Source organism: Colletotrichum abscissum (genome assembly GCF_030869225.1).
Source record: "Colletotrichum abscissum strain IMI 504890 chromosome Unknown Scaffold_6.1, whole genome shotgun sequence".
Taxonomy (NCBI): Eukaryota; Fungi; Ascomycota; class Sordariomycetes; order Glomerellales; family Glomerellaceae; genus Colletotrichum; species Colletotrichum abscissum.
In genome coordinates this window covers 496,519-514,861 of record NW_026850503.1, presented here as the reverse complement: position 1 = coordinate 514,861, position 18,343 = coordinate 496,519, and the positions used below count along the sequence as shown (strand labels likewise).

General features: G+C 52.2%; 4 protein-coding genes across 4 annotated transcripts; 1 reads left to right on the top strand and 3 right to left on the bottom strand.

The window, feature by feature from the left end:
- Nucleotides 1-1,202: 1,202 nt before the first annotated feature.
- Nucleotides 1,203-5,095, bottom strand: CABS01_03192 (uncharacterized protein; the record flags this gene model as incomplete). The annotated part of the gene is made up of 5 exons (XM_060536569.1): nucleotides 1,203-1,423; nucleotides 1,489-1,797; nucleotides 1,858-3,602; nucleotides 3,654-4,373; nucleotides 4,425-5,095. 5 exons carry the CDS (start codon nucleotides 5,093-5,095, stop codon nucleotides 1,203-1,205), a joined length of 3,666 nt encoding a protein of 1,221 aa, XP_060392488.1.
- A 1,519-nt stretch (nucleotides 5,096-6,614) lies between these two features.
- Nucleotides 6,615-10,193, top strand: CABS01_03191 (RecF/RecN/SMC N terminal domain-containing protein; the record flags this gene model as incomplete). Its single annotated transcript, XM_060536568.1, has 5 exons — nucleotides 6,615-7,898; nucleotides 7,949-8,839; nucleotides 8,889-8,961; nucleotides 9,012-9,747; nucleotides 9,824-10,193. 5 exons carry the CDS (start codon nucleotides 6,615-6,617, stop codon nucleotides 10,191-10,193), a joined length of 3,354 nt encoding a protein of 1,117 aa, XP_060392487.1.
- Nucleotides 10,194-12,268: 2,075 nt separating this feature from the next.
- CABS01_03190 (uncharacterized protein) lies at nucleotides 12,269-12,867 on the bottom strand (the record flags this gene model as incomplete). The annotated part of the gene is made up of 3 exons (XM_060536567.1): nucleotides 12,269-12,511; nucleotides 12,666-12,779; nucleotides 12,826-12,867. The coding sequence occupies 3 exons, from the start codon at nucleotides 12,865-12,867 to the stop codon at nucleotides 12,269-12,271; spliced, it is 399 nt and encodes a 132-aa protein (XP_060392486.1).
- A 4,195-nt stretch (nucleotides 12,868-17,062) lies between these two features.
- Nucleotides 17,063-17,788, bottom strand: CABS01_03189 (uncharacterized protein; the record flags this gene model as incomplete). Its single annotated transcript, XM_060536566.1, has 2 exons — nucleotides 17,063-17,215; nucleotides 17,546-17,788. 2 exons carry the CDS (start codon nucleotides 17,786-17,788, stop codon nucleotides 17,063-17,065), a joined length of 396 nt encoding a protein of 131 aa, XP_060392485.1.
- Between the last annotated feature and the right edge of the window lie 555 nt (nucleotides 17,789-18,343).

Here is an 18,343-nt window from a genome sequence, read left to right as displayed (position 1 = left end):
CAACAATGGCCATCTCTGCCATCGACCTGAATTACTACAAGACTACTTCAACCAACTCACTCAATTGAATCTCTTACTCGATACAATCGAGCAATTATATGCAAATTCTTTCTGCCCCAAGTCATGGCCTTGCGTGCTTTCACAACCCCGTATCCCAACGTAATCGCCCAAAAACCCCAGTTTCCCAAGCCGAAGTCGGATCCGTCCGCGATAAGAAAAAAAATGCACTGTCGCCGCCGGCGAAAGCCATGCTTGATGGGGGCGAGGCCCGCAATTGAAGCTCGTCTCCGTCTCTGGGGTAGGTAAGAAAAGAATAAGGGTCTGCCGCAGATCCACATACGGATGCATTCTCAAAATTGGGACGGTGAATTTGTTGCGTATCAACTCCCCCAAGACTCGAATGGGAGCATGGTTAAGAGTGAGCAACAAGCAACCTGAAGGTATCACCAAATCGGCACTCGACTCTACCTTGACATGCTTAAAAAACCAATGCTCTCTCCACTTGCCGAGCTATTATGACGCGGGACACATGGATCCTTACCCGTGGCTCGAGCTCACCTCTAGATCCGATTCACCGAGCTGCCGAGGTCTGGCAGACGTGCTACCCCAGCTCCGCGTACTCCAATCAGCGCCCTCGTGCATGCCGACAGTTTCCGGCCCTTGCCGTCACCTAGAACGACGCATATTGAGTAAGGTATTGAGAACATAATAGCCCTCCTTTGTAATGTAATAGCAATCAACTTTTTGGGTACCTATGCAGCTCGACTCTATGAACAATAGCCTCCTTGCCTCTCAGCCATACAAAGAAACTGTTGATGGCTGAAGAATAATCTCAATCATCGGACGGAATCTCCAAACCACCAATCCATCGTGATATGGATATAAACCTCAGCTGTAGTGCTGGGAAAGCCATCCAACCACAGTAATTATCCATCCTCCAGTTCCTCCAAGGCTCTCCAAGGCCTGTGATGTCGAGCTGCATCCGCAGTCCATGCTCACATTGAATCCATCTTTATCCTCCGAAATGAAAATGCCCAGCCTATGCTTGATCCCAGGTATGTGACTGGCAAGAAAAAGTGAGAAAAGAAAAAGCAGAATCGTGGGGAACCCGTCGATCCTCAGTCAAGCAACCCCCCGAGCCGGTGCCCCAAAAAAGAATGTCGCCGCCCACGTTCTGACGCCAAATGCAATCTCGTCCATCCTCAGGAATTGAGCGTTTTGATCATCATCTTCTCCTTGGACTTGTCGGCGACAACCAGCCCTCGCGATCCGAGCATCATTCGAACCGTGTCCACAACCTTGTGGAAACTACTGGCCGCCCCGCGCTCTTGTGTAAATCGTACAATGCAGAGGGGACCCTTCTTCCCGTGCTCGATCACTGTCATAATCTCCGCGGCAAATGCAACTTCCTTCATGCCTAAGTCTACGGACAAAGTTAGTAGGGAGAGAAAATCTGGCTTTCCCATGGGAGGGTGGAAAATGACTTACAATTCTGCGCCCCAACTCGGGCAAACACAATGTTCCTCTCCTTCTCGACCTGGATATCTCTCATACCATAACGTCGCCAGTCTTTGAGGAGGATTACCATTTCCTGCCGAGCTCGCTTGCGTGACATGACCAAGCACACGTAGCTCGTCGCGGGCTTGACCCCGAACAGGCGAGCCAGCCAGTTTTGATGAACCGCAATTGTTCGAGCTCCCTTCTCAGAGCCGTTCCAGCTCTTAACTGATTTCCGGCTCGCTTCGTGTCCGATAACTCTTTGGTTGTCGGGAGAGGAAGAGTCATCGTAATCTGGACCTGTGACACATGTTAGTGAGGCATTCTCAATGGGTACAATATTCGTAGTTCGTAGCTCACCCGCGATCGCCATCTTCCCCTCTGACTTGGCCTTACTGCTCTTCCAGAAAAGCAAGCCGAAGCCCTTCTTCTTGGTTGCAACCGGGGGAGGATGCTCGTGGATCTTTGTCTCCGAGCGGCTTGGGGCTGTAGACTGTGTTGTCATGCTGTATGCCTGGGTTTCTTGAGTTGCCTCGGTATTGATACTACCCTCTCTAGAAGTGCTATCCTTTGAGTATCGCTTGAACCACGAGGACTTTTTCTGCTTTGTTGTGCCACTTCCATAAGTAGTAGCAGATGGAGTCGATGGTTCATCTGTGCCCGACGCACCATGCATATAGACGTAGCGCTCCTCGACCTGGTCCTCGTAAGCTGGTCGCTCGGCAGTCTTCTTTCGCACGTTCAGAGGTTTCGGGATCGGACTCGTTGCACTGGGGGAGTTGACAACACGGATGGTATCTCCTCTTTGGACCAGATAGTCAAGACCATCATTTTCAGCGTATCCGCCAGGGGTCTTGGGCGGGGCAGATACAATCCTGTTTCGATCAGCATCTCCCCAGTGGGATGAAGACTCTGAGTCTCGCCCGTTCTCGTTGATTGCCGGCAAGCGACCAGTCAACTTGCTTTGACTATGTGTAGGTGCGGATACAGTACGGCGATCTTGCTTAGGAAGCAGAGTAGGAAAGCCTAGACGATTGACTTGATCAACAAACTTTCCGACCCGGCCAGAATGCTGTGCATCCTTGGGATGGTCGTAATTCTTGCTAGGCCTCTCAGATTCCGAAATCGAGGATGGCGTCGATTTAGGAGGCGGTAAAGGCGGCAAGGGTCGAGTGTCCCATGGATGGTAAGGATTCGTCAAAGTCTCGGGAGAGGGTGTTACTGGGCCCAAAGACAGGCCCGTAGACTCTCTCTTGATACCACTACTCTTGTCTTCCAAAACCAGCTCTGTTGTCTCATCGACAGATAGGAAGCTGTTGAAGGCTTCATCGCAGTCCTTTGCGATGCTGTTGCTGAAGTGCCGAACTTCCTCGTTCACAATGACAGCTGGATCCTGAGGCTTCACAATCTTCAGCTTTGGTCTAGGTCTGTCCATCATAGAAATGCGCTTTGGCGGACTGGTGGGAGATTGCGGTCTCTTCAGGTAAGTTTCCTCTCCAATGACGCTCGGGGCACCTCGACGACGCTTGTCGGCGTGGCTATCGGTAGACTTCTTTCTTATGTGAGAAAAGTCGATACCTCGCTTGTGACGGGAAGCCGGTCTGCTATAAGAGGTTCCTGGTCTGCTGCTATGGAGCGAATTCATTGAGCTGCGGGGGGACTGGAAGCGGCCAGAGTGTGTTGTTCGCTGAGAGTTGACGCGTGAGTGACGCAACGTCGAGCCTGTCTTGATGCGCGACAGTTGCGATGTCTGTGTATTGTCCCGCTTCATGGAGCCGCGACGATTGCGATGAACGACAATCTTTGCATGGCTTGCCTGAGAATGCCCTCGCATAGGCCGGCTTGAGTTGTAAGGATCGTAGCTCTGAATTGTTCCATCATCTGTCTCCGCAACATGGGAGATGACTGTGAAGCGCGACACACTTCTGCCCGTTCCGTCTGCTCTGGGCTGGTTGAACTCGACAGTGGATACCCTCTTCTTCCAAACAGGTTCGTGGAGATGATGGTAGTCACTAGGAGACTGAGACAACTCGGGGAGGAAATTCTCTAGCTGCTTCTGGCGGTAGCTGTGAAGAAGCCAGTAGAACAGCTTCTGGTCGTTTTTCCTGGGTCAAGTTAGCTTTTTGCCAAATCAGCGGGCCGGTAAATCTACATACGCAGAGTCCATGAGCTTCAACTTGATCTGATGTTCGGTGAGCATGTGCCATAGTGACCGAAGCTGCCTAACCAGGTGAGGGTCAACTTCATGGGGCTTCAGCGGAGTGTAGTGAAAGCCCTTGCGAAGATCGTTGAGCTGATGGTTGTTGCCAAGGTCGTCGAGATAGTCGTACTTCCGAATGAGTGGATGCTGCCACATCTCCTTGATGCTGATTCTTGTGTCAGGATTGGCCACAAGCATGCGACGGATGAGATCTTTGGCTTCAGGGCTCAAGAAATCTGGGATCTCGTATATACCCCTCTTGGTTTTCTGTAGCAGTGCACCAATGTCGGGGTCATCGAAGGGCAAGCACGCGGCTAGAAGGGCATAGAGAATGACGCCCAAAGACCATATGTCGGCTTTATCTCCTCGATAGTGCTTGTGCTTCAAGAGCTCAGGGGCAGCGTAGTGAGGACTGCCGCAAGCCGTGACAAGTCGGTGCTCCGAAGATTGATGCAAAGCGGCCATGCCAAAATCGGCAATTTTAACCTTGTTGTCGGGTGTCAACAGGATATTTTCGGGCTTGAGGTCTCGGTGGCAGATGTTGAAGGAATGACAATATTGAAGGGCGCTCATCATCTGTCGAAAGAGAAACATGGCGCCTTCCTCAGTGAACCGACCGTTGGTATTGATGTAGTCGAATAAGTCGCCTTGTTCAACATACTCAAGTACCAGATAACTGTTCGAAAATTAGCTCGGGACTCGTCCATATGCGATAGTGACAACCAACATCTCTGATCGATTCTCCCAAATATCATACACCTTCATAACGTTTGGGTGATCGACCAGCTTCAAGATGGCCACTTCTCGCTCGATCGAGAGAGGCACACGCATCTCGCCATTGATCTTCTCGGGCAGACTGTCGTCGTAGTCGTGAAGTTGAGCGAGACTGCCGGCTTGGATCAAGTAGGCTGTCTTCTTGGGCACAATTTTGACGGCTGCCAATTCACCAGACAAACGATGCTTGCAGAGTCTCACGCGAGCCGATGAGCCCTTTCCGAGGGTTCTGCCCAACAACCAGGGACCAATGTGTGTCTTGTAAGCATAGCCGCTGCTTCTCTTGCTCGATGTGGTCGTGGAGGCCTGAGATGCCTGGGACATGCGCTTCGACGGATCGACGTCATGGGATGCTCGCGCTCTTGCAACAGCAGGGTTACGAGCGGTAGGTGGACCAGCCGAAGCAGCTGTGGCTCTCGCTCCAGAGACCGGCGGGTCATAGTCGCTGGTGTAGCGTTGGCGATCCGAAGCCGCAGCATTTTGGGAATGACCGGTGTTCTTGTCGCGTGACTTTGATGATTTGATGGGGATTTTGGATGAAGCATTATTGATGCGTTGAGTCGCATCCGCAAGAGGAGCCCGAGCTTGAGCGGCCGAAGCCATCGTCCGACCAGTCTCGGACATTGCAGCGGTAGTTCCGGGGTCGCAGTCAGAACATGATCGGTTTCGAGTACGGCAAGTGGTGATGTCTACCGTGTGTAAGGCGTTGAAAGGGGAGATGTTTGGGAAAGGAGATAAGGATCCTGGATGGACTAAGTGAGTGAGAAAGAAGAGAGGGTGATGAAGGCCAGGATCTGAACGAATGGATGGAATTTTTGATAGACTGATTGCCAAAAAAAGCCAGACGATACCGAGAGGGTGGTGTGTGATGGTGTTTGGAGGTGTTAGAAAGAAAGGCAGCGCGGATATCCGAGTGGTGACGGGGGAAAAGCCCAAGACGCGCAGAGTCAAGGCAGAGGTGTTGTGGTGGGAGAAGGGAATGCAAGTGGGAGCCAGGGTGCTGGGGCAGGTGAGGCAATCGGCAGAAAATAGAAGGTTCGAAGGGAGACAGCAGACAGACGTTGCCCCCTTCCAAGGAGCGACCTCGAGGCCCGTTGAATGGACGAATACAGCAGCGGTCAGGTCTCACTGGGGTTCACGCTCCGAAGTAGCCAAGGGCGACTGGAATGAAGGCGGAGCTCTAGAATTCGGCCACTAGACATCTCACCTGACGTTGGAGAAGAAACCAAGCGAAGGAAACAAAAACTCAAGGCGCTCATGGCGCTCTTTTCTGAGTCTGTCACCCACCACCACACTTGCCTCCCTCGGACGTCATTTTTGGTTTCTGGTCATTCTTATCATCGTTGATTATCGTGACTATCTCATTTACGAGTGTTGCTCTTGCTAAAGAAATTTTTGCTCTTCTTTATCTGCGATCGAAGTATCATTCAGAGTACTTACATACGTGCGCTCCATTGTTGTGGGTGACAGCTGCCTCTTTCTTCTGGCGTACCTACAATCACATTGTGGACAGTCCTATGGATGAGTGGAGTCACACCCACAACCTCACTTACGAAGCATCCTCGACAGGTGTCACCACACCTTGCGAAGAAAACTGACGAAGGGTTTCATCAGGTGTCAGCGAACATTCCTGAGAAGTGGGCCATCGGGGCGCGATAGACAACGTTGGCCGCATCGGACGACGGATCAACAGCCGGCTGATGTTAAGGGATGAAGTTGGCAGCCACCCGCGGCACTGGAATCCGTGCGGACCTCAGCCCCACTGAGATGCACCGGACGGGACCTACCTACGCTGGAGCGCACGGCAGCTGAGAGCCCCACCAACCCCACCACTGTTACCACCTTGCGCCGGGCAGCTACATATCTGAGTCTTAGCTAAGCGCCTTCCTCGGTTCTTATGTAATCGGACGCTCCTTAGGTAGCTCTTTCCTCAACGACGAAGGGAGCCTACAGGGAGTGTGGCGCGCGGGGTGAGATCCGACGCGTCTAAATTAATTACTTCGCGTCGCACTCGGCGTCCACCAACGCCAACGAGGTAAGGTAGCCTCCCTCAGATCAGCATCGCCCTTTACCGACTTTACCGATTTCTTTACCACACACACACACACACACCTCTGCTTCCAGAACACCACATCGACCGGAAATGCCCTCCCATCCCTCAAGTCGTCGCAGACGACGCGACATCCAGGACGACGATTCAGAACCGCGTTCCGATGGCTCTGAAAGTACCAAGCGCCCCCGCCTGAGCCGACACGCCAATGACTCCGAGGACGACGATGATCACGAATTACCGAACGAATCTCGTACAAATGGATCTAAGAGCACATCGAGCCGAGGCGACCAAGATGGCTTTTCGCCTGGCGCAATCCGCCGGGTGAAAGTCGAGAATTTTGTCACATACGAACTCGCCGAATTTTTTCCTGGTCCCAACCTGAATATGGTGATTGGGCCCAACGGAACGGGAAAGAGTTCGCTCGTCTGTGCCATCTGCCTCGGTCTTGGCTTCAGCCCGAAACATTTAGGGCGCGCAGGCAATGTCAAGGAGTTTGTCAAGCACGGGAAGCCTTCCGCTATCATCGAGATTGAACTGCAGCGCCGACCAGAGGACAGATCACATCACGTCATCCGGGTTCAAATCGACCGCGAAAGAAACAGTCAGAAATGGTGGTTGAATGGAAAGGATTCGTCACACAAAGCTATACAAGGGTTGATGAGGGATCTGAAGATTCAGGTCGACAACCTGTGCCAGTTTCTACCACAAGACCGCGTCGTTGAGTTTGCTTCCGCTACACCAATAGACCTACTCCACGAAACTTTGCGTGCTGCAGCGCCGCAGCAGATGCTGGACTGGCAAAAGAGCCTGCAGGATCTTCACAAGGACAGAAAGGAGCTTCAGCGTGGGACCGACTCCGCTAGCGACCATTTAAAGCAACTCGAGGATCGACAGAACTATATGCAGCACGATGTTGATAGACTTCGCGAGCGAGAGGAGGCCCTGCAAAAGATTGTGGACCTCACCGATGCCAGAGCGGTAGCGGATTATCTCGAGTCTAAGGCCCTCTACAAGGAGAAGAGGCAGCAGGAAAAACTTGCCCAGAAAAACTTGCGAAAGCTTGAGCAAGAGGCTGCACCGTCCCTGCAAGCTGTTAATCAGAAGCAAGTGTATCACGAAAAGGTGTCGGCTGTGGTTCGCAGTCGGAAAGAAGCTCTACGGCGCACAGAGGCTGCGGCCGATGCAGCACTCAACAAGATTGAGGATGTTGACGAACAGGTAAAGACAATAGAGGGCAACATCGAGAGTAGCAAGAAGGGATTCGAATCCAAAAAGCAAGAGCTAGGCAAGATTCGAAGCAAGATAGGGCTTTTGGAAAATCAAAAAAAGAACAAGCCGGCAGAATTCAATGCCACAGAACACAACACCCAAATTGTAGGTCACATAGCCTAATGTTTGGCAGTGCAAACTGACATGGCCCTTAGCGAGAGAAGGAGCATCAACTTCGAGAGCTTGAGGCCGAATCCCGTCAAGCTGAAGGCAAGCTTCGGGATATCAAAGAACAAGGGCATGCCAAGACACATATGAAGCAGGCGCTGAACCGGGAGCTTGAAGGCCTTCATTCTCAACAGGGTCAGATGCTTAGCTTCATCCAGAAGAAATGGCCCGATGTGGCTAAAGGCTATGCTTGGCTTCAGGAGAACACGGACAAGTTCGAGAAAGAGGTCTTTGGGCCACCCGCTCTCTGCTGCTCAGTCAAGGACGAACGGTATTCGGATCAGATCCAAGCGCTGCTACACAACGACGATTTTCTGTGTTTCACGGCGCAGACTCGCGAAGATCATAAGAAGCTCAGTCATTACCTGTACAAGGTCATGAGTCTTTCTGTCAATGTTCGGTCAATCCTCAAGCCGTTGCATGAGTTCCGGCCAAAGATGAGTCGGGACGAGGCAAACGCCCTTGGACTAGACGCATTTGCACTGGACATGATCACTGGGCCAGAACCAGTGCTCGCGATGCTTTGCAATGAAAAGAAAATCGATGCTTCGGGTATCGCACTCAAAGACATCAACGACGCCCAATATGATCAAATCGTTCAAGGGGAGGTGATCAACAACTGGTCGACGGGCCGGCAGCTCTACAGAGTGTCTCGTCGCAAAGATCTTGGTCCTGGAGCCGTTTCGACGATGACCAGGGGCATTCAGCAAGGCATGTTCTGGACCGATCAACCAGTCGATGAAGCGGAAAAGAGCGAAATCAAACGCAAGATCAGCGAGGTTGAGGCAGAGTTTGACGCTTTGAAAGCTCAGAACACCGAAGTGCGAGGCCAGATAGCTGGTTTCAACGACAGGAGAAATGAGATCCTTGATGACCTTGTAAGTCACATCACAAGCACTCGAGACCGTGATACTAATCCGGTCCCAGAAAACACTTAAGGAAAGAAAGAATGAACTCCAGAGAGCCCACAACGCTTATCAAGCGATTCCAGTCAAGCTTGGTAAGCAGCTTACCACAATACTATCGACGAAGATGCTAATCTTGACACAGAAAGTGAGAAGAGAGCTTTGGACCAGAAGAAGGCGGAGGTCGAGGAGGCCCGATCGGCCATTTTACAGTTGGGCTTTGATATCGACAAAGCCACGATACGCAAGGCCAAGACCACCTTGCAGCATCACGCGGCTATTGCGGGGGTTCGCGCAGCACAAGAGGCGCTGCTAGAGGCTCAGATCCGCGAAATCGAGGCTAAGTCTGACGTGCAGGGTCTCAAAGCTAGGAACAATGAGCTTGTACAGATGTTGGAGGACGAGAAGCGCAATATTGCTGCCTTGACCCAGGACTCTCAGCGTACCAGGCAGCGAGCTGAGGAAGCACAGGGCAAAGTCATTGAGATTTTTGCCCAGGATGAGACTAGGAAAGACCTTCTTGAATCTCTGGCCAAGGACAAGAGCGTCGAGGACGTCGAAAACGAGATCGCAGCCGAGCAGCACACGATCGAACAAATCCATGTTGCGAACCCAGGAGCCCTGCGCGAATTCGAGACGCGGGCCCGGGAGATCGAGAAGCTGCGCTCCAAAATGGAAGCGACCACGGCCAAACTCGACCATCTCAACCGCCAAATCACAAAGATTCGCGAGAAGTGGGAGCCGCAGCTCGACGAACTAATTAGTAAAATCAATGACGCCTTCAGCTACAATTTCGAGCAGATCAACTGCGCTGGCGAGATTCGGGTCCACAAGGACGAAGACTTTGACCAGTGGGCCCTGGATATCATGGTCAAGTTCAGGTACGCATACATCCCTCACTGAGGAGTCTTGCTGTCTTTGTTTGTGCCAAGATTGCAGTTGCTGACGATGACATAGAGAAAACGAGACTCTTCAGCAGCTCAACCAGCATCGCCAGTCCGGCGGTGAGCGTGCTGTTTCGACCATCTTTTACCTGATGGCTCTACAATCAATGGCGCAGTCGCCCTTCCGGGTGGTTGATGAGATCAACCAAGGTATGGATCCTCGTAACGAGCGCATGGTGCATGAGCGTATGGTGGAAATTGCCTGCCGTGAGCATACGTCGCAGTATTTCCTCATTACGCCCAAGCTCCTCACGGGTCTCCGATATGACCCTCGAATGCGCGTGCTCTGCATTGCGAGCGGCACTCACATGCCCAAGGAGGGCAAGAAGCTCGACTTTGCTCGCTGTCTGAAAAGACATAAGCAGCTCACGGCTGGCGCATAAGGGGTTCACTGCCGGCGGTGTACGAAAGGGTTTAGTCAGTATCTATGTGGCGTTATCGGCGTTTCGGGGGACAGGTATCAGTCAAGCAAGATACCCTCGAATTGATCTAGATGATGGGATTGACATGTACAAAAGGGTCGCGAAGATCCCAAGCTCGGAAGCACAGGGATGGGTCCAGAAGGGTGGATTAGTAGACAGACAGCTCAGGGCTTATTCCGAGCCCACAGAAGTTATTCTGGTAGCATCTATACCGAAGACAACTTACACCATTTGCACAAGCGCAAGACATGTCGAGTTTGGAGCCTCGACTGGGTAGCGAAGACATGATCAGGCTCAATGGTGCAAAGTACTCTATCACTACTCCGACTTAAGGATATCCTCGGGATAGCTTCATGGCGTTTACAAACTTAAAGCTCTTCAACATTGACAACAGCACTATCGGAGTACGACTGGGTTGGTCGTCTCTGTGGCTGTGACCAGAACTCGCCTTCTCCTCGATCTGAGCAGTCAGAATCAGGCCCGACCCGAGGCGGACTTTGATTATTTCCCCTCGCATCTAAGCATCTGAAATAAAAGCACATCACTGAGACATGGTAAAGTGGTTACTGCATAGGTATCCACGCCCTCTGAATCTAGGTATCACGTAGACGAGGACGTTCGTCAGTCTGGGGTATCTTGGAAGAGCACAGGATATCAGTACGCATGTGTTGAAACCCGATGGATATGTTCCCGAGCGTTTTATACAAGTGTTAAGATTGGACACGCACGGCTCGAAGCATACCTCGCTGGTTGAAACATGGTTTTTTCCCCCTCCGAGTTTAGTAGCAATGGTTTGATACCAATTCGTCCTGCACACGTATATCTTCTCGTATCTGACTGATCTGATTTCCCCTCGGATTATGTGTAGGGGATGATGCATCTCTCCGGCGCTTACATTGGGAAGTACTGAGAGGGCCACGCACTCAACCCGAAGGAAGTGCGGCACGGTGAACACAACGATGCTCTTATCCACGCCACAACGCTGCTTTTCATCTATGACATATCCAGATACGGATGCGGCTATAGCAGTATCTCAAAGCGTAGTGTTTCTGTCAGTACTCTGAAATCACATCCAGGACCTAGGTTGATCACGGCTTACGACGCATCGACGATGTCAATAAAATAGCCAGTCTGTCTGGTTTGATCACGACCGCCTGGGCAAGGGGAAAGGATGGACTGGTTCATAATCACCGCAAGTACTCCAGTATGGTACTCCATCTTGCTGTTCCCGCAGCCACCGCTTCTCGAATTCGCGTCGTCCTCGAGATATTCTGTGGTTCGCGACCTGGAAGACCTGGATCCAGTGTTGCAAGAATTCTTTGGAATGATGTTTACAGGCCCAAGACCGTGATGCCTCACTCGGCCTCCTTTCTGCTACCCTGATGCCTTTCCGGCCCCTCTGTGTCAGACTTTTTGTCTGGTCGGTCCATCGTCAAGGTTTTTGCAATATTTGAGCAAATGGCCGTGAAGGCCCGAGAGACAGATGTCTCGCGATGGAACTTATGCTCTGCTCGTGATAATCCTGCTATTGCTCCGGCTGGCTGAGCATTAAACCCTTCTCGTTTCTATTGTTACATCCTCCTCGAGCATTATCTGCGAAGGAGAAGTCAAACGCTAAGACTGGCAACTGGTGTTTGCGTCCACGATGCAATTGCACATGCCCACATGATGCATCAGTATTCGCCATGGAGTTGGCAGGATAGTATCATTATGTACGACTCCTATCCTCATTCTCTTTGGCCTCGTATAAATAGGCAAGTACAAGGGCAAGTCAACCCTTTCTTACCTCTAGAGACTCCTACAGCAATCCACCACCTCTCTCGATGTCGGCATATGCACAGATCTAGGTCATACCCTCACATACCCCGTCTCGACAGGTTTACTGAATAACGATCTGCTGTCCGCATGCTAGTTTCTCCCAGGCACACGAGAATCCTGGCCTGCTCCTCTCTTCAGTGATCTGTCGCTTCAACACGGGACGTCAAGTCCATCCAGTCCACTGGCTGACCGGCTAACTGTCGAGCCGTAGCCCAACTTCATGTGTCCGAGAGGGGAGGTACGTGTACAAAGGTATTTGCTCCCCACGACCCGCTAGTCAAGAAGTCGACAGTTATCCAATCCAGGAAGGAGAGTTGTGGGCATTGAAGAAATGTGTCTCGTTTACGGTGACGCATCGGTCTCGAATCGTAGGTAGGGATATAGGGCTTCGTACATCGATCGGGATTTCGAGTTGGAGGCGTTGTCTCTTCTATCCCCTCACGTCGACATCGTTTCTGGGACTGTGTGTTCCTAGGTAAGTAGTGCTCGTCGAGTATTGTATAGCAAAGTGAAGGTGACGATGTGTACCACGTGTCGCGATACAACAGAGACCACTCCCCAAGACCTCTCCAAGGCGGTAATAAGCTAGGACAGTCCGAATAACCTGCGACATACTTCGTTCGCCCAGGATCTCGTCAACCCGAGAGAGAGGCAACAGCAAACCTGGATGTGTGCGAGGACAACAGCATCATCCCATGTTTGTAGTCCCAGACACCGCGCCCCGACAGACTGGCCGGACCGGTCGTCGTCTATCAGCACCTTCACCCCTTCGGCCTGTCCGGGCCGACCACGTAGTAGCAGGATGGAGCCAGCGCATTCGAAGTCGTCCTCGACATCGAAAGGAACCATAGAAACCTCCCGTCTGAGGAGCACCACTTCATGATAGTAGAGTGTTATTCCGGTAGACCGCTAGAGTATTCCTTCCACCATGTTCGATACTCCTAACTCAAGCTGTTGTTGACTGGTATATCGACCTCGCGTCCCATTCGAATTGACCACCATCATCCATCCAACCCTCATACGGAAAGGTGCTCACATGTTCGGTGTGAAGAAGTTTCAAATAGTCGTTTCGTAGGTCACTAGGCAGTTCGAGGAGCGTCGGATCGGCAAAAACCGTCAACTAGCGGGAGAAACAAGCTCCAAAAGGGCCAGCAAACAATCCAGGTCGGCAGTGGCAGCAGAAGCAGCAGCAGTTCGCATCTATATCTCAACAAGACAACACACAGCCCACCGGCAAGCGATATCCGGGGAAAGGAAAACCTGGAGAAAAGATAAGGGGCCCCTCGTTCCCGCCCAGACCGCCCATCTTCCAGATAAGAAGGTGCGCTTGAAACAATCCCACGCAGAGCATAGATAAAGAACAGACACGACGAAGGGCGCACACTTGGAAAAGAAGAAAAATGCCTCCATCCACTCCCCTCCCGCCGCCAAACATGCATAACATCGTACATGTGCGCGCTGCAGGGCGAATCTTCAAAGGGGAAGCCATCTCCAATGCCTTCCCGCTACGGGCAACAGACTGCGGCAAGGGTGGGCACGCGAGCAGCAACCAAAGAGTCTGGAGATAAGAGGGGAATGCCTCGCAGATACGCCTCGACATTGAAGGGACGGCGAGGCCAATGAAGCGTGGGCAGTGTTTCTGGTTCTTACACAGCACGCCCTGATCTTTTGGCAGATAGGGCAGGTCCGAGGAGAAGATAGAGGAGAGATAGACAAGGCAGATAAGTCAGTGATACCGCGACAGGGAGACGATTGCGCACGCGAGCCGATCTCTGGCGGCATCGCATTGCTAATTTGTTAGAAAAATGGTGCAAAGGAGTCAGCTGCCCTATTTGGGGCAGGTCGTTGTTGGCCAAACCTACACCTTGATAGATCTGGCACCAGATAAGAGGGCAACTTATAAGTCGTCTTCATTCCCCCAATATTCTTCTTTCGAACCAGACGTGCGACTACCGGTATGCAGCAACGACCACTTCGACCAAGCCGACGCAACCTCTCATTTCACCTATGCGAATCTCTTGGGCTAGGAACCGCTTCAGAGAGGTTCGCCGTGATAGACAGGCAGTGGAGAGGACAGGAGAATTCGACCATCAAATCACCACAACCCCAAGAAGGGTTAATTGGCCCGAAGTCGAACCTGTTTGAACGTCACAAGACAACTGCCGTCTTTCTTACCGCCTAGGAACCGTGGTAGGCGTCATGGTGGAGGACATGCGCCCCTGAAGCATGGAGGCCGTGACTTCGCCTCAGTTTCCGTAGAGCGAAGTCGAACTGGTGATCTGGTGTTGATCACCCTACCCGCCGCACGCCACAGGAATCGAGGTCGCAGCTGGCATGCTCCCTGCCCTGTTTGGGTCGCGAGAGTGAGGACGGAATTGAATCAGACCCCCACGCGGGGCTCCTTCATGCCTGACCGGTGCAGTCGAGGGTTTCACGGCGGACGCAACCCTTTTCAGACTTGATCGACCATGCGCTTGTCGCTCTTCGCTCCTCCGAAAAACCATGGTCGTTAATATCCGACACTTTTGAGAACCGGCAACCAACTGAAGCCTGAAGCTCGCAGGTCGGCCGACTTTGCCCGATGGACCCTTGGAACCACGATGGATCCGGCACGGCACCCAGGAGCGACGCAACAAGATTGTTCCACAACTTGTGACGAACATAGGCACCGATCCTCGGCCGAGAGCTCTGCGATTCCTCTGGATGACAATTGAGAGTGGTTTGGTTGGCTTCGTTGATCAGCAACGAGCGAGGAGAGGCACACGACAAAAACCCGCAGGTTGGTGACGGTGGGGGGCACGCAATTTGACCGAGATTGCCGGGCCCTAAAATATCCATGTGGGGGTAGACTCGATAAGAGACATCAGTCAGACCAATAGGCGATGGCTGACCGGTCCTTGCTCTAAACGCTCGCTTCTCTGTCGATTGGCAGATGCATGCCAGCAGGGAACCAAGTCAGGGAGCCGTTGCCCATTCTAATGCAGTAGGCTCGTGAGTCGTGCCGCTTTCTCCATGCTGACCCAGTTGTCTTTTGGCAACTTTGTGGTAGCGTTGCCGGGGACTTTGAGGTCCACCTCCTTCCGACTCACCGCCATCCACATTAACTTTCAAACTACGGAGCACATCGCGCCGGTGTTAGCAGAGAGCCATCGGCTCAGGTCCGACAATCCTTCGAGAAGGCTGACGGGCAGTGTCAGCCTGTCAAGACTCGTTCTCGCGTAAAGAGCTGCTGCGTATTATGTGGCTGCCACACCTGTTTGGTAGGTTGAAACCGCCGCCGCGGTGCTTGTGCGGTGAAATACATTTGCGATACCGGCCATCCCAGGTTATAACAATGAGTTTTTTGAGCTTCCCTCGGCGTGTTTCCTGTTCATGTCATTGTCTAAGAACCCAAGCGAAAATTGAGGCAACGTACACGGAACGAAGCTTACTCTCATCGCTCTCAGCCTCCCAGTAGCAAACCGCTTGCTTATTGTCTCAAGGTAAACGTATGGATGCTGGCGATGCCTTGGGATCGCGGGCCTATTGTCCGCTCCCAGACGTAAAGATCGTTCATGCACATCATCGGTCCCAAACTTTCTCCTCTGCCACACAGCGGGCGGCACAAATACCACCATGCAATATCATCGCACGCGCTGGACGTTCTAGAACAAGACGTCACTTGCGACAACCTGTGCCACAATACCAAAAACCTCCATCACAGACTTGGGCCTCCTTCTATAGGATCACATGTCAAGTTGGTTCCCACTGAAGTCAAAGTGCGACGTAGTGAGATTAGCGGTGGACAAAGCTTGCTGGACCCCTTCCAAAGCGTGTGTTGGATCTGTCAGGCCCAGCAAGAGCCCCGATGTGGATGCTGTTCTGTGTGTCAAGAAGTGTTTCCGGAACGGCCTTGTAGCTCCGCAAGTCATTGAGGTACAATTTCTAGCCTGGTGCTGGGTATCAAGGCATGTCTTGCATGCTCCGATAATGGAGGCTGGGAAGCCACATTGCCTTCCGCTCCATTTTCGTCGAACCCTAAGGTGTCTGAGGACTAACGCAACGCGTCGGCCGCTGCGGCTTAACATTCGAACATCCACAGGACCACAGCTGTGCAGACGGGGCAAGCCGCAACAGGAGTCGGGAGTCGGCATGGGGAACCAACTTGATCTCAGCGGTTCAACCCACCGTATGGATATCTTATTGCTGCTACTGAGGTGTATTGATATTCGCAGACCCTCGGCAGCTCTACATAGGACCGTATGGTCCACAGTTGATGCAAGTTGAACCGAGTTGAGGATAGAACTGCGCGGTCGGATGCATATACCCCTGCGCGCCGCTGTCGTCGTAGGAGATCGGTCTATTGGGGGCGAGACTGCATAGTGCACCCTGCATAGAACCGAGAGCCCTGAATGGCTCGGCAGCGACGTTGACCATCTAGTGTTGACAGATAGACAAACAGAATTTCGTCATGTCTTTGCTAGGCCACAGTATCTCTATCGCAAAGGTGACAGTCGATTGAAGAAGCTCTCCTAGAAGGTGTCCTAGAAGGACTTTGTTTTTCACGCACTCTGCGGCTGGTAGAGCAGAGGAGTGTGCATATCAGAAGTTGTGTTTTGTCGACATCCGAGCCTACCACGGAGGTCTGCTTCAAGTCGATGCGGCCCCCATGATATTGCTGGTGACAATCTGCCCCCCGTATCCTCTTGGCATCTTAGCGTCCGAAGAAACCATGTCATCAAGTACGGAGCAGACTTCGCCGTTGAGCTTCAGTTTACGCAGGACATGTTGAACAGCAACAATAAGCCTGGCGGAACCGGGCAGGCCTGCTCGAGGAAAGACGAATAACACTGCGGGCGTCATGTCTCCACATCTTGCCAACTTCGTTGGCACATCCTTGGATCGAGGACGCGTTCGTATTAGAAAGAATGTCAGCGGTGCCGTACGGTCGGAGTACCCGTACGAATACTACAAAGAGCATCCGGAAAAACAAGCAGCTTGCTGCAATGCTATACAACGCTGTCATGTTGAGTTTATTTGGGTTCGCAACTGCCCAGTAACTTGAATCGTACAATGGCAATTCTCCGAGAAGCACCCTTGTGAGGAGCGCCCGCCAGGCTCGAAGTGACGGCCAGGAAGATGCCCGTATGAGACCCTTCTGCCACGAGGTAATGGGTGATTTCGGTCTATCAGGCCCATGTTGGTCTGTGAAGTGTGCCATGGGTGGTTCCAAAATGACTCGTAAGAGCAGAGAAGGGCCGGGTGGGCGATGCGTATGCGTAACGTGTATCTGTTTTCTGCAATGTTATATCGAGGGTTGGGTCTTTGGCTCACCGACTACAGCAGGGATTGGCGAGTTGTAAGCGGAGCTATTCTTGAGACGCCTCCTTGATGATCCAGGTCGATGGCAACGAGGGTAAGGAGTCGCGGAGCAGCTCCGGGCGGGTTTGGAGCGGGTGAAGAGGAGTAGGCAGAAGTTGATGGTGAGTTATCCGAGGTGCGTGTATGACATGGACAGTCAGTCGGTATCGAGATACGAAAGTGACCAAGGGGAGACGAGTGATGTTGGATGACAGGAAAGGTTTCGGTAAGAGAGACAGGGAGGTTCGTGAATAAGCGTTGATAGCGGGAGCAACAAGCCCAGATGTCAGGTTGGAGGACTGTAGGTCGGATTGAGGAGGCCGCTTTGGACGCGTGAGAATGGAGCATGGGAAGGAGGAAGTGAGGAGTCGCAGTAGGGGTAGCAGTAGCAGTAGCATTGGTTCTGTGCAGAGTACGAGTACTCGGTAGGGATATATTACAAGTTATGGGACCGGGGAATGGAGCACATGGGGCAGAGAATGGAGAAGTCTGGCGGGAAATGCGTCTGTGGATGGAGTCATCTTTCTTCGTTTCTTATTCCCTTCACTTTCCCATGGTCAGAAGAGACCACGGACTCGTAGAGTGTTACGAAGAAACACTGGTACGGAATGAAGGAGCGAGCAACTGCCTACCTGCCTCTCAACCTAGGTAGGTAGGTATTTGCGAACGGGCTAGGTACCTACGGTAGGTTGTAAAACTTGGCCCCATGGCTCTTTCCCCGGATATACGGACATCTCACGCCTTCCTCGTCTTGTGCTTCTAGGCTCTCCTTCCTTCTTTCTATATCCTTCTCATTCCAGCCTTACCATTGTACCTTCCTTCCCAGTCCGTGACGGGGAGGCAGGAACGATTCCGCCCTGAGAATTAAAGGTCTGTATTTGAGTTAGGTAGGCAGTAGGTATGACCTGATTCCGGATTTATCCAATGTTGCTCCGTACTTTCTTCAGGTAGAC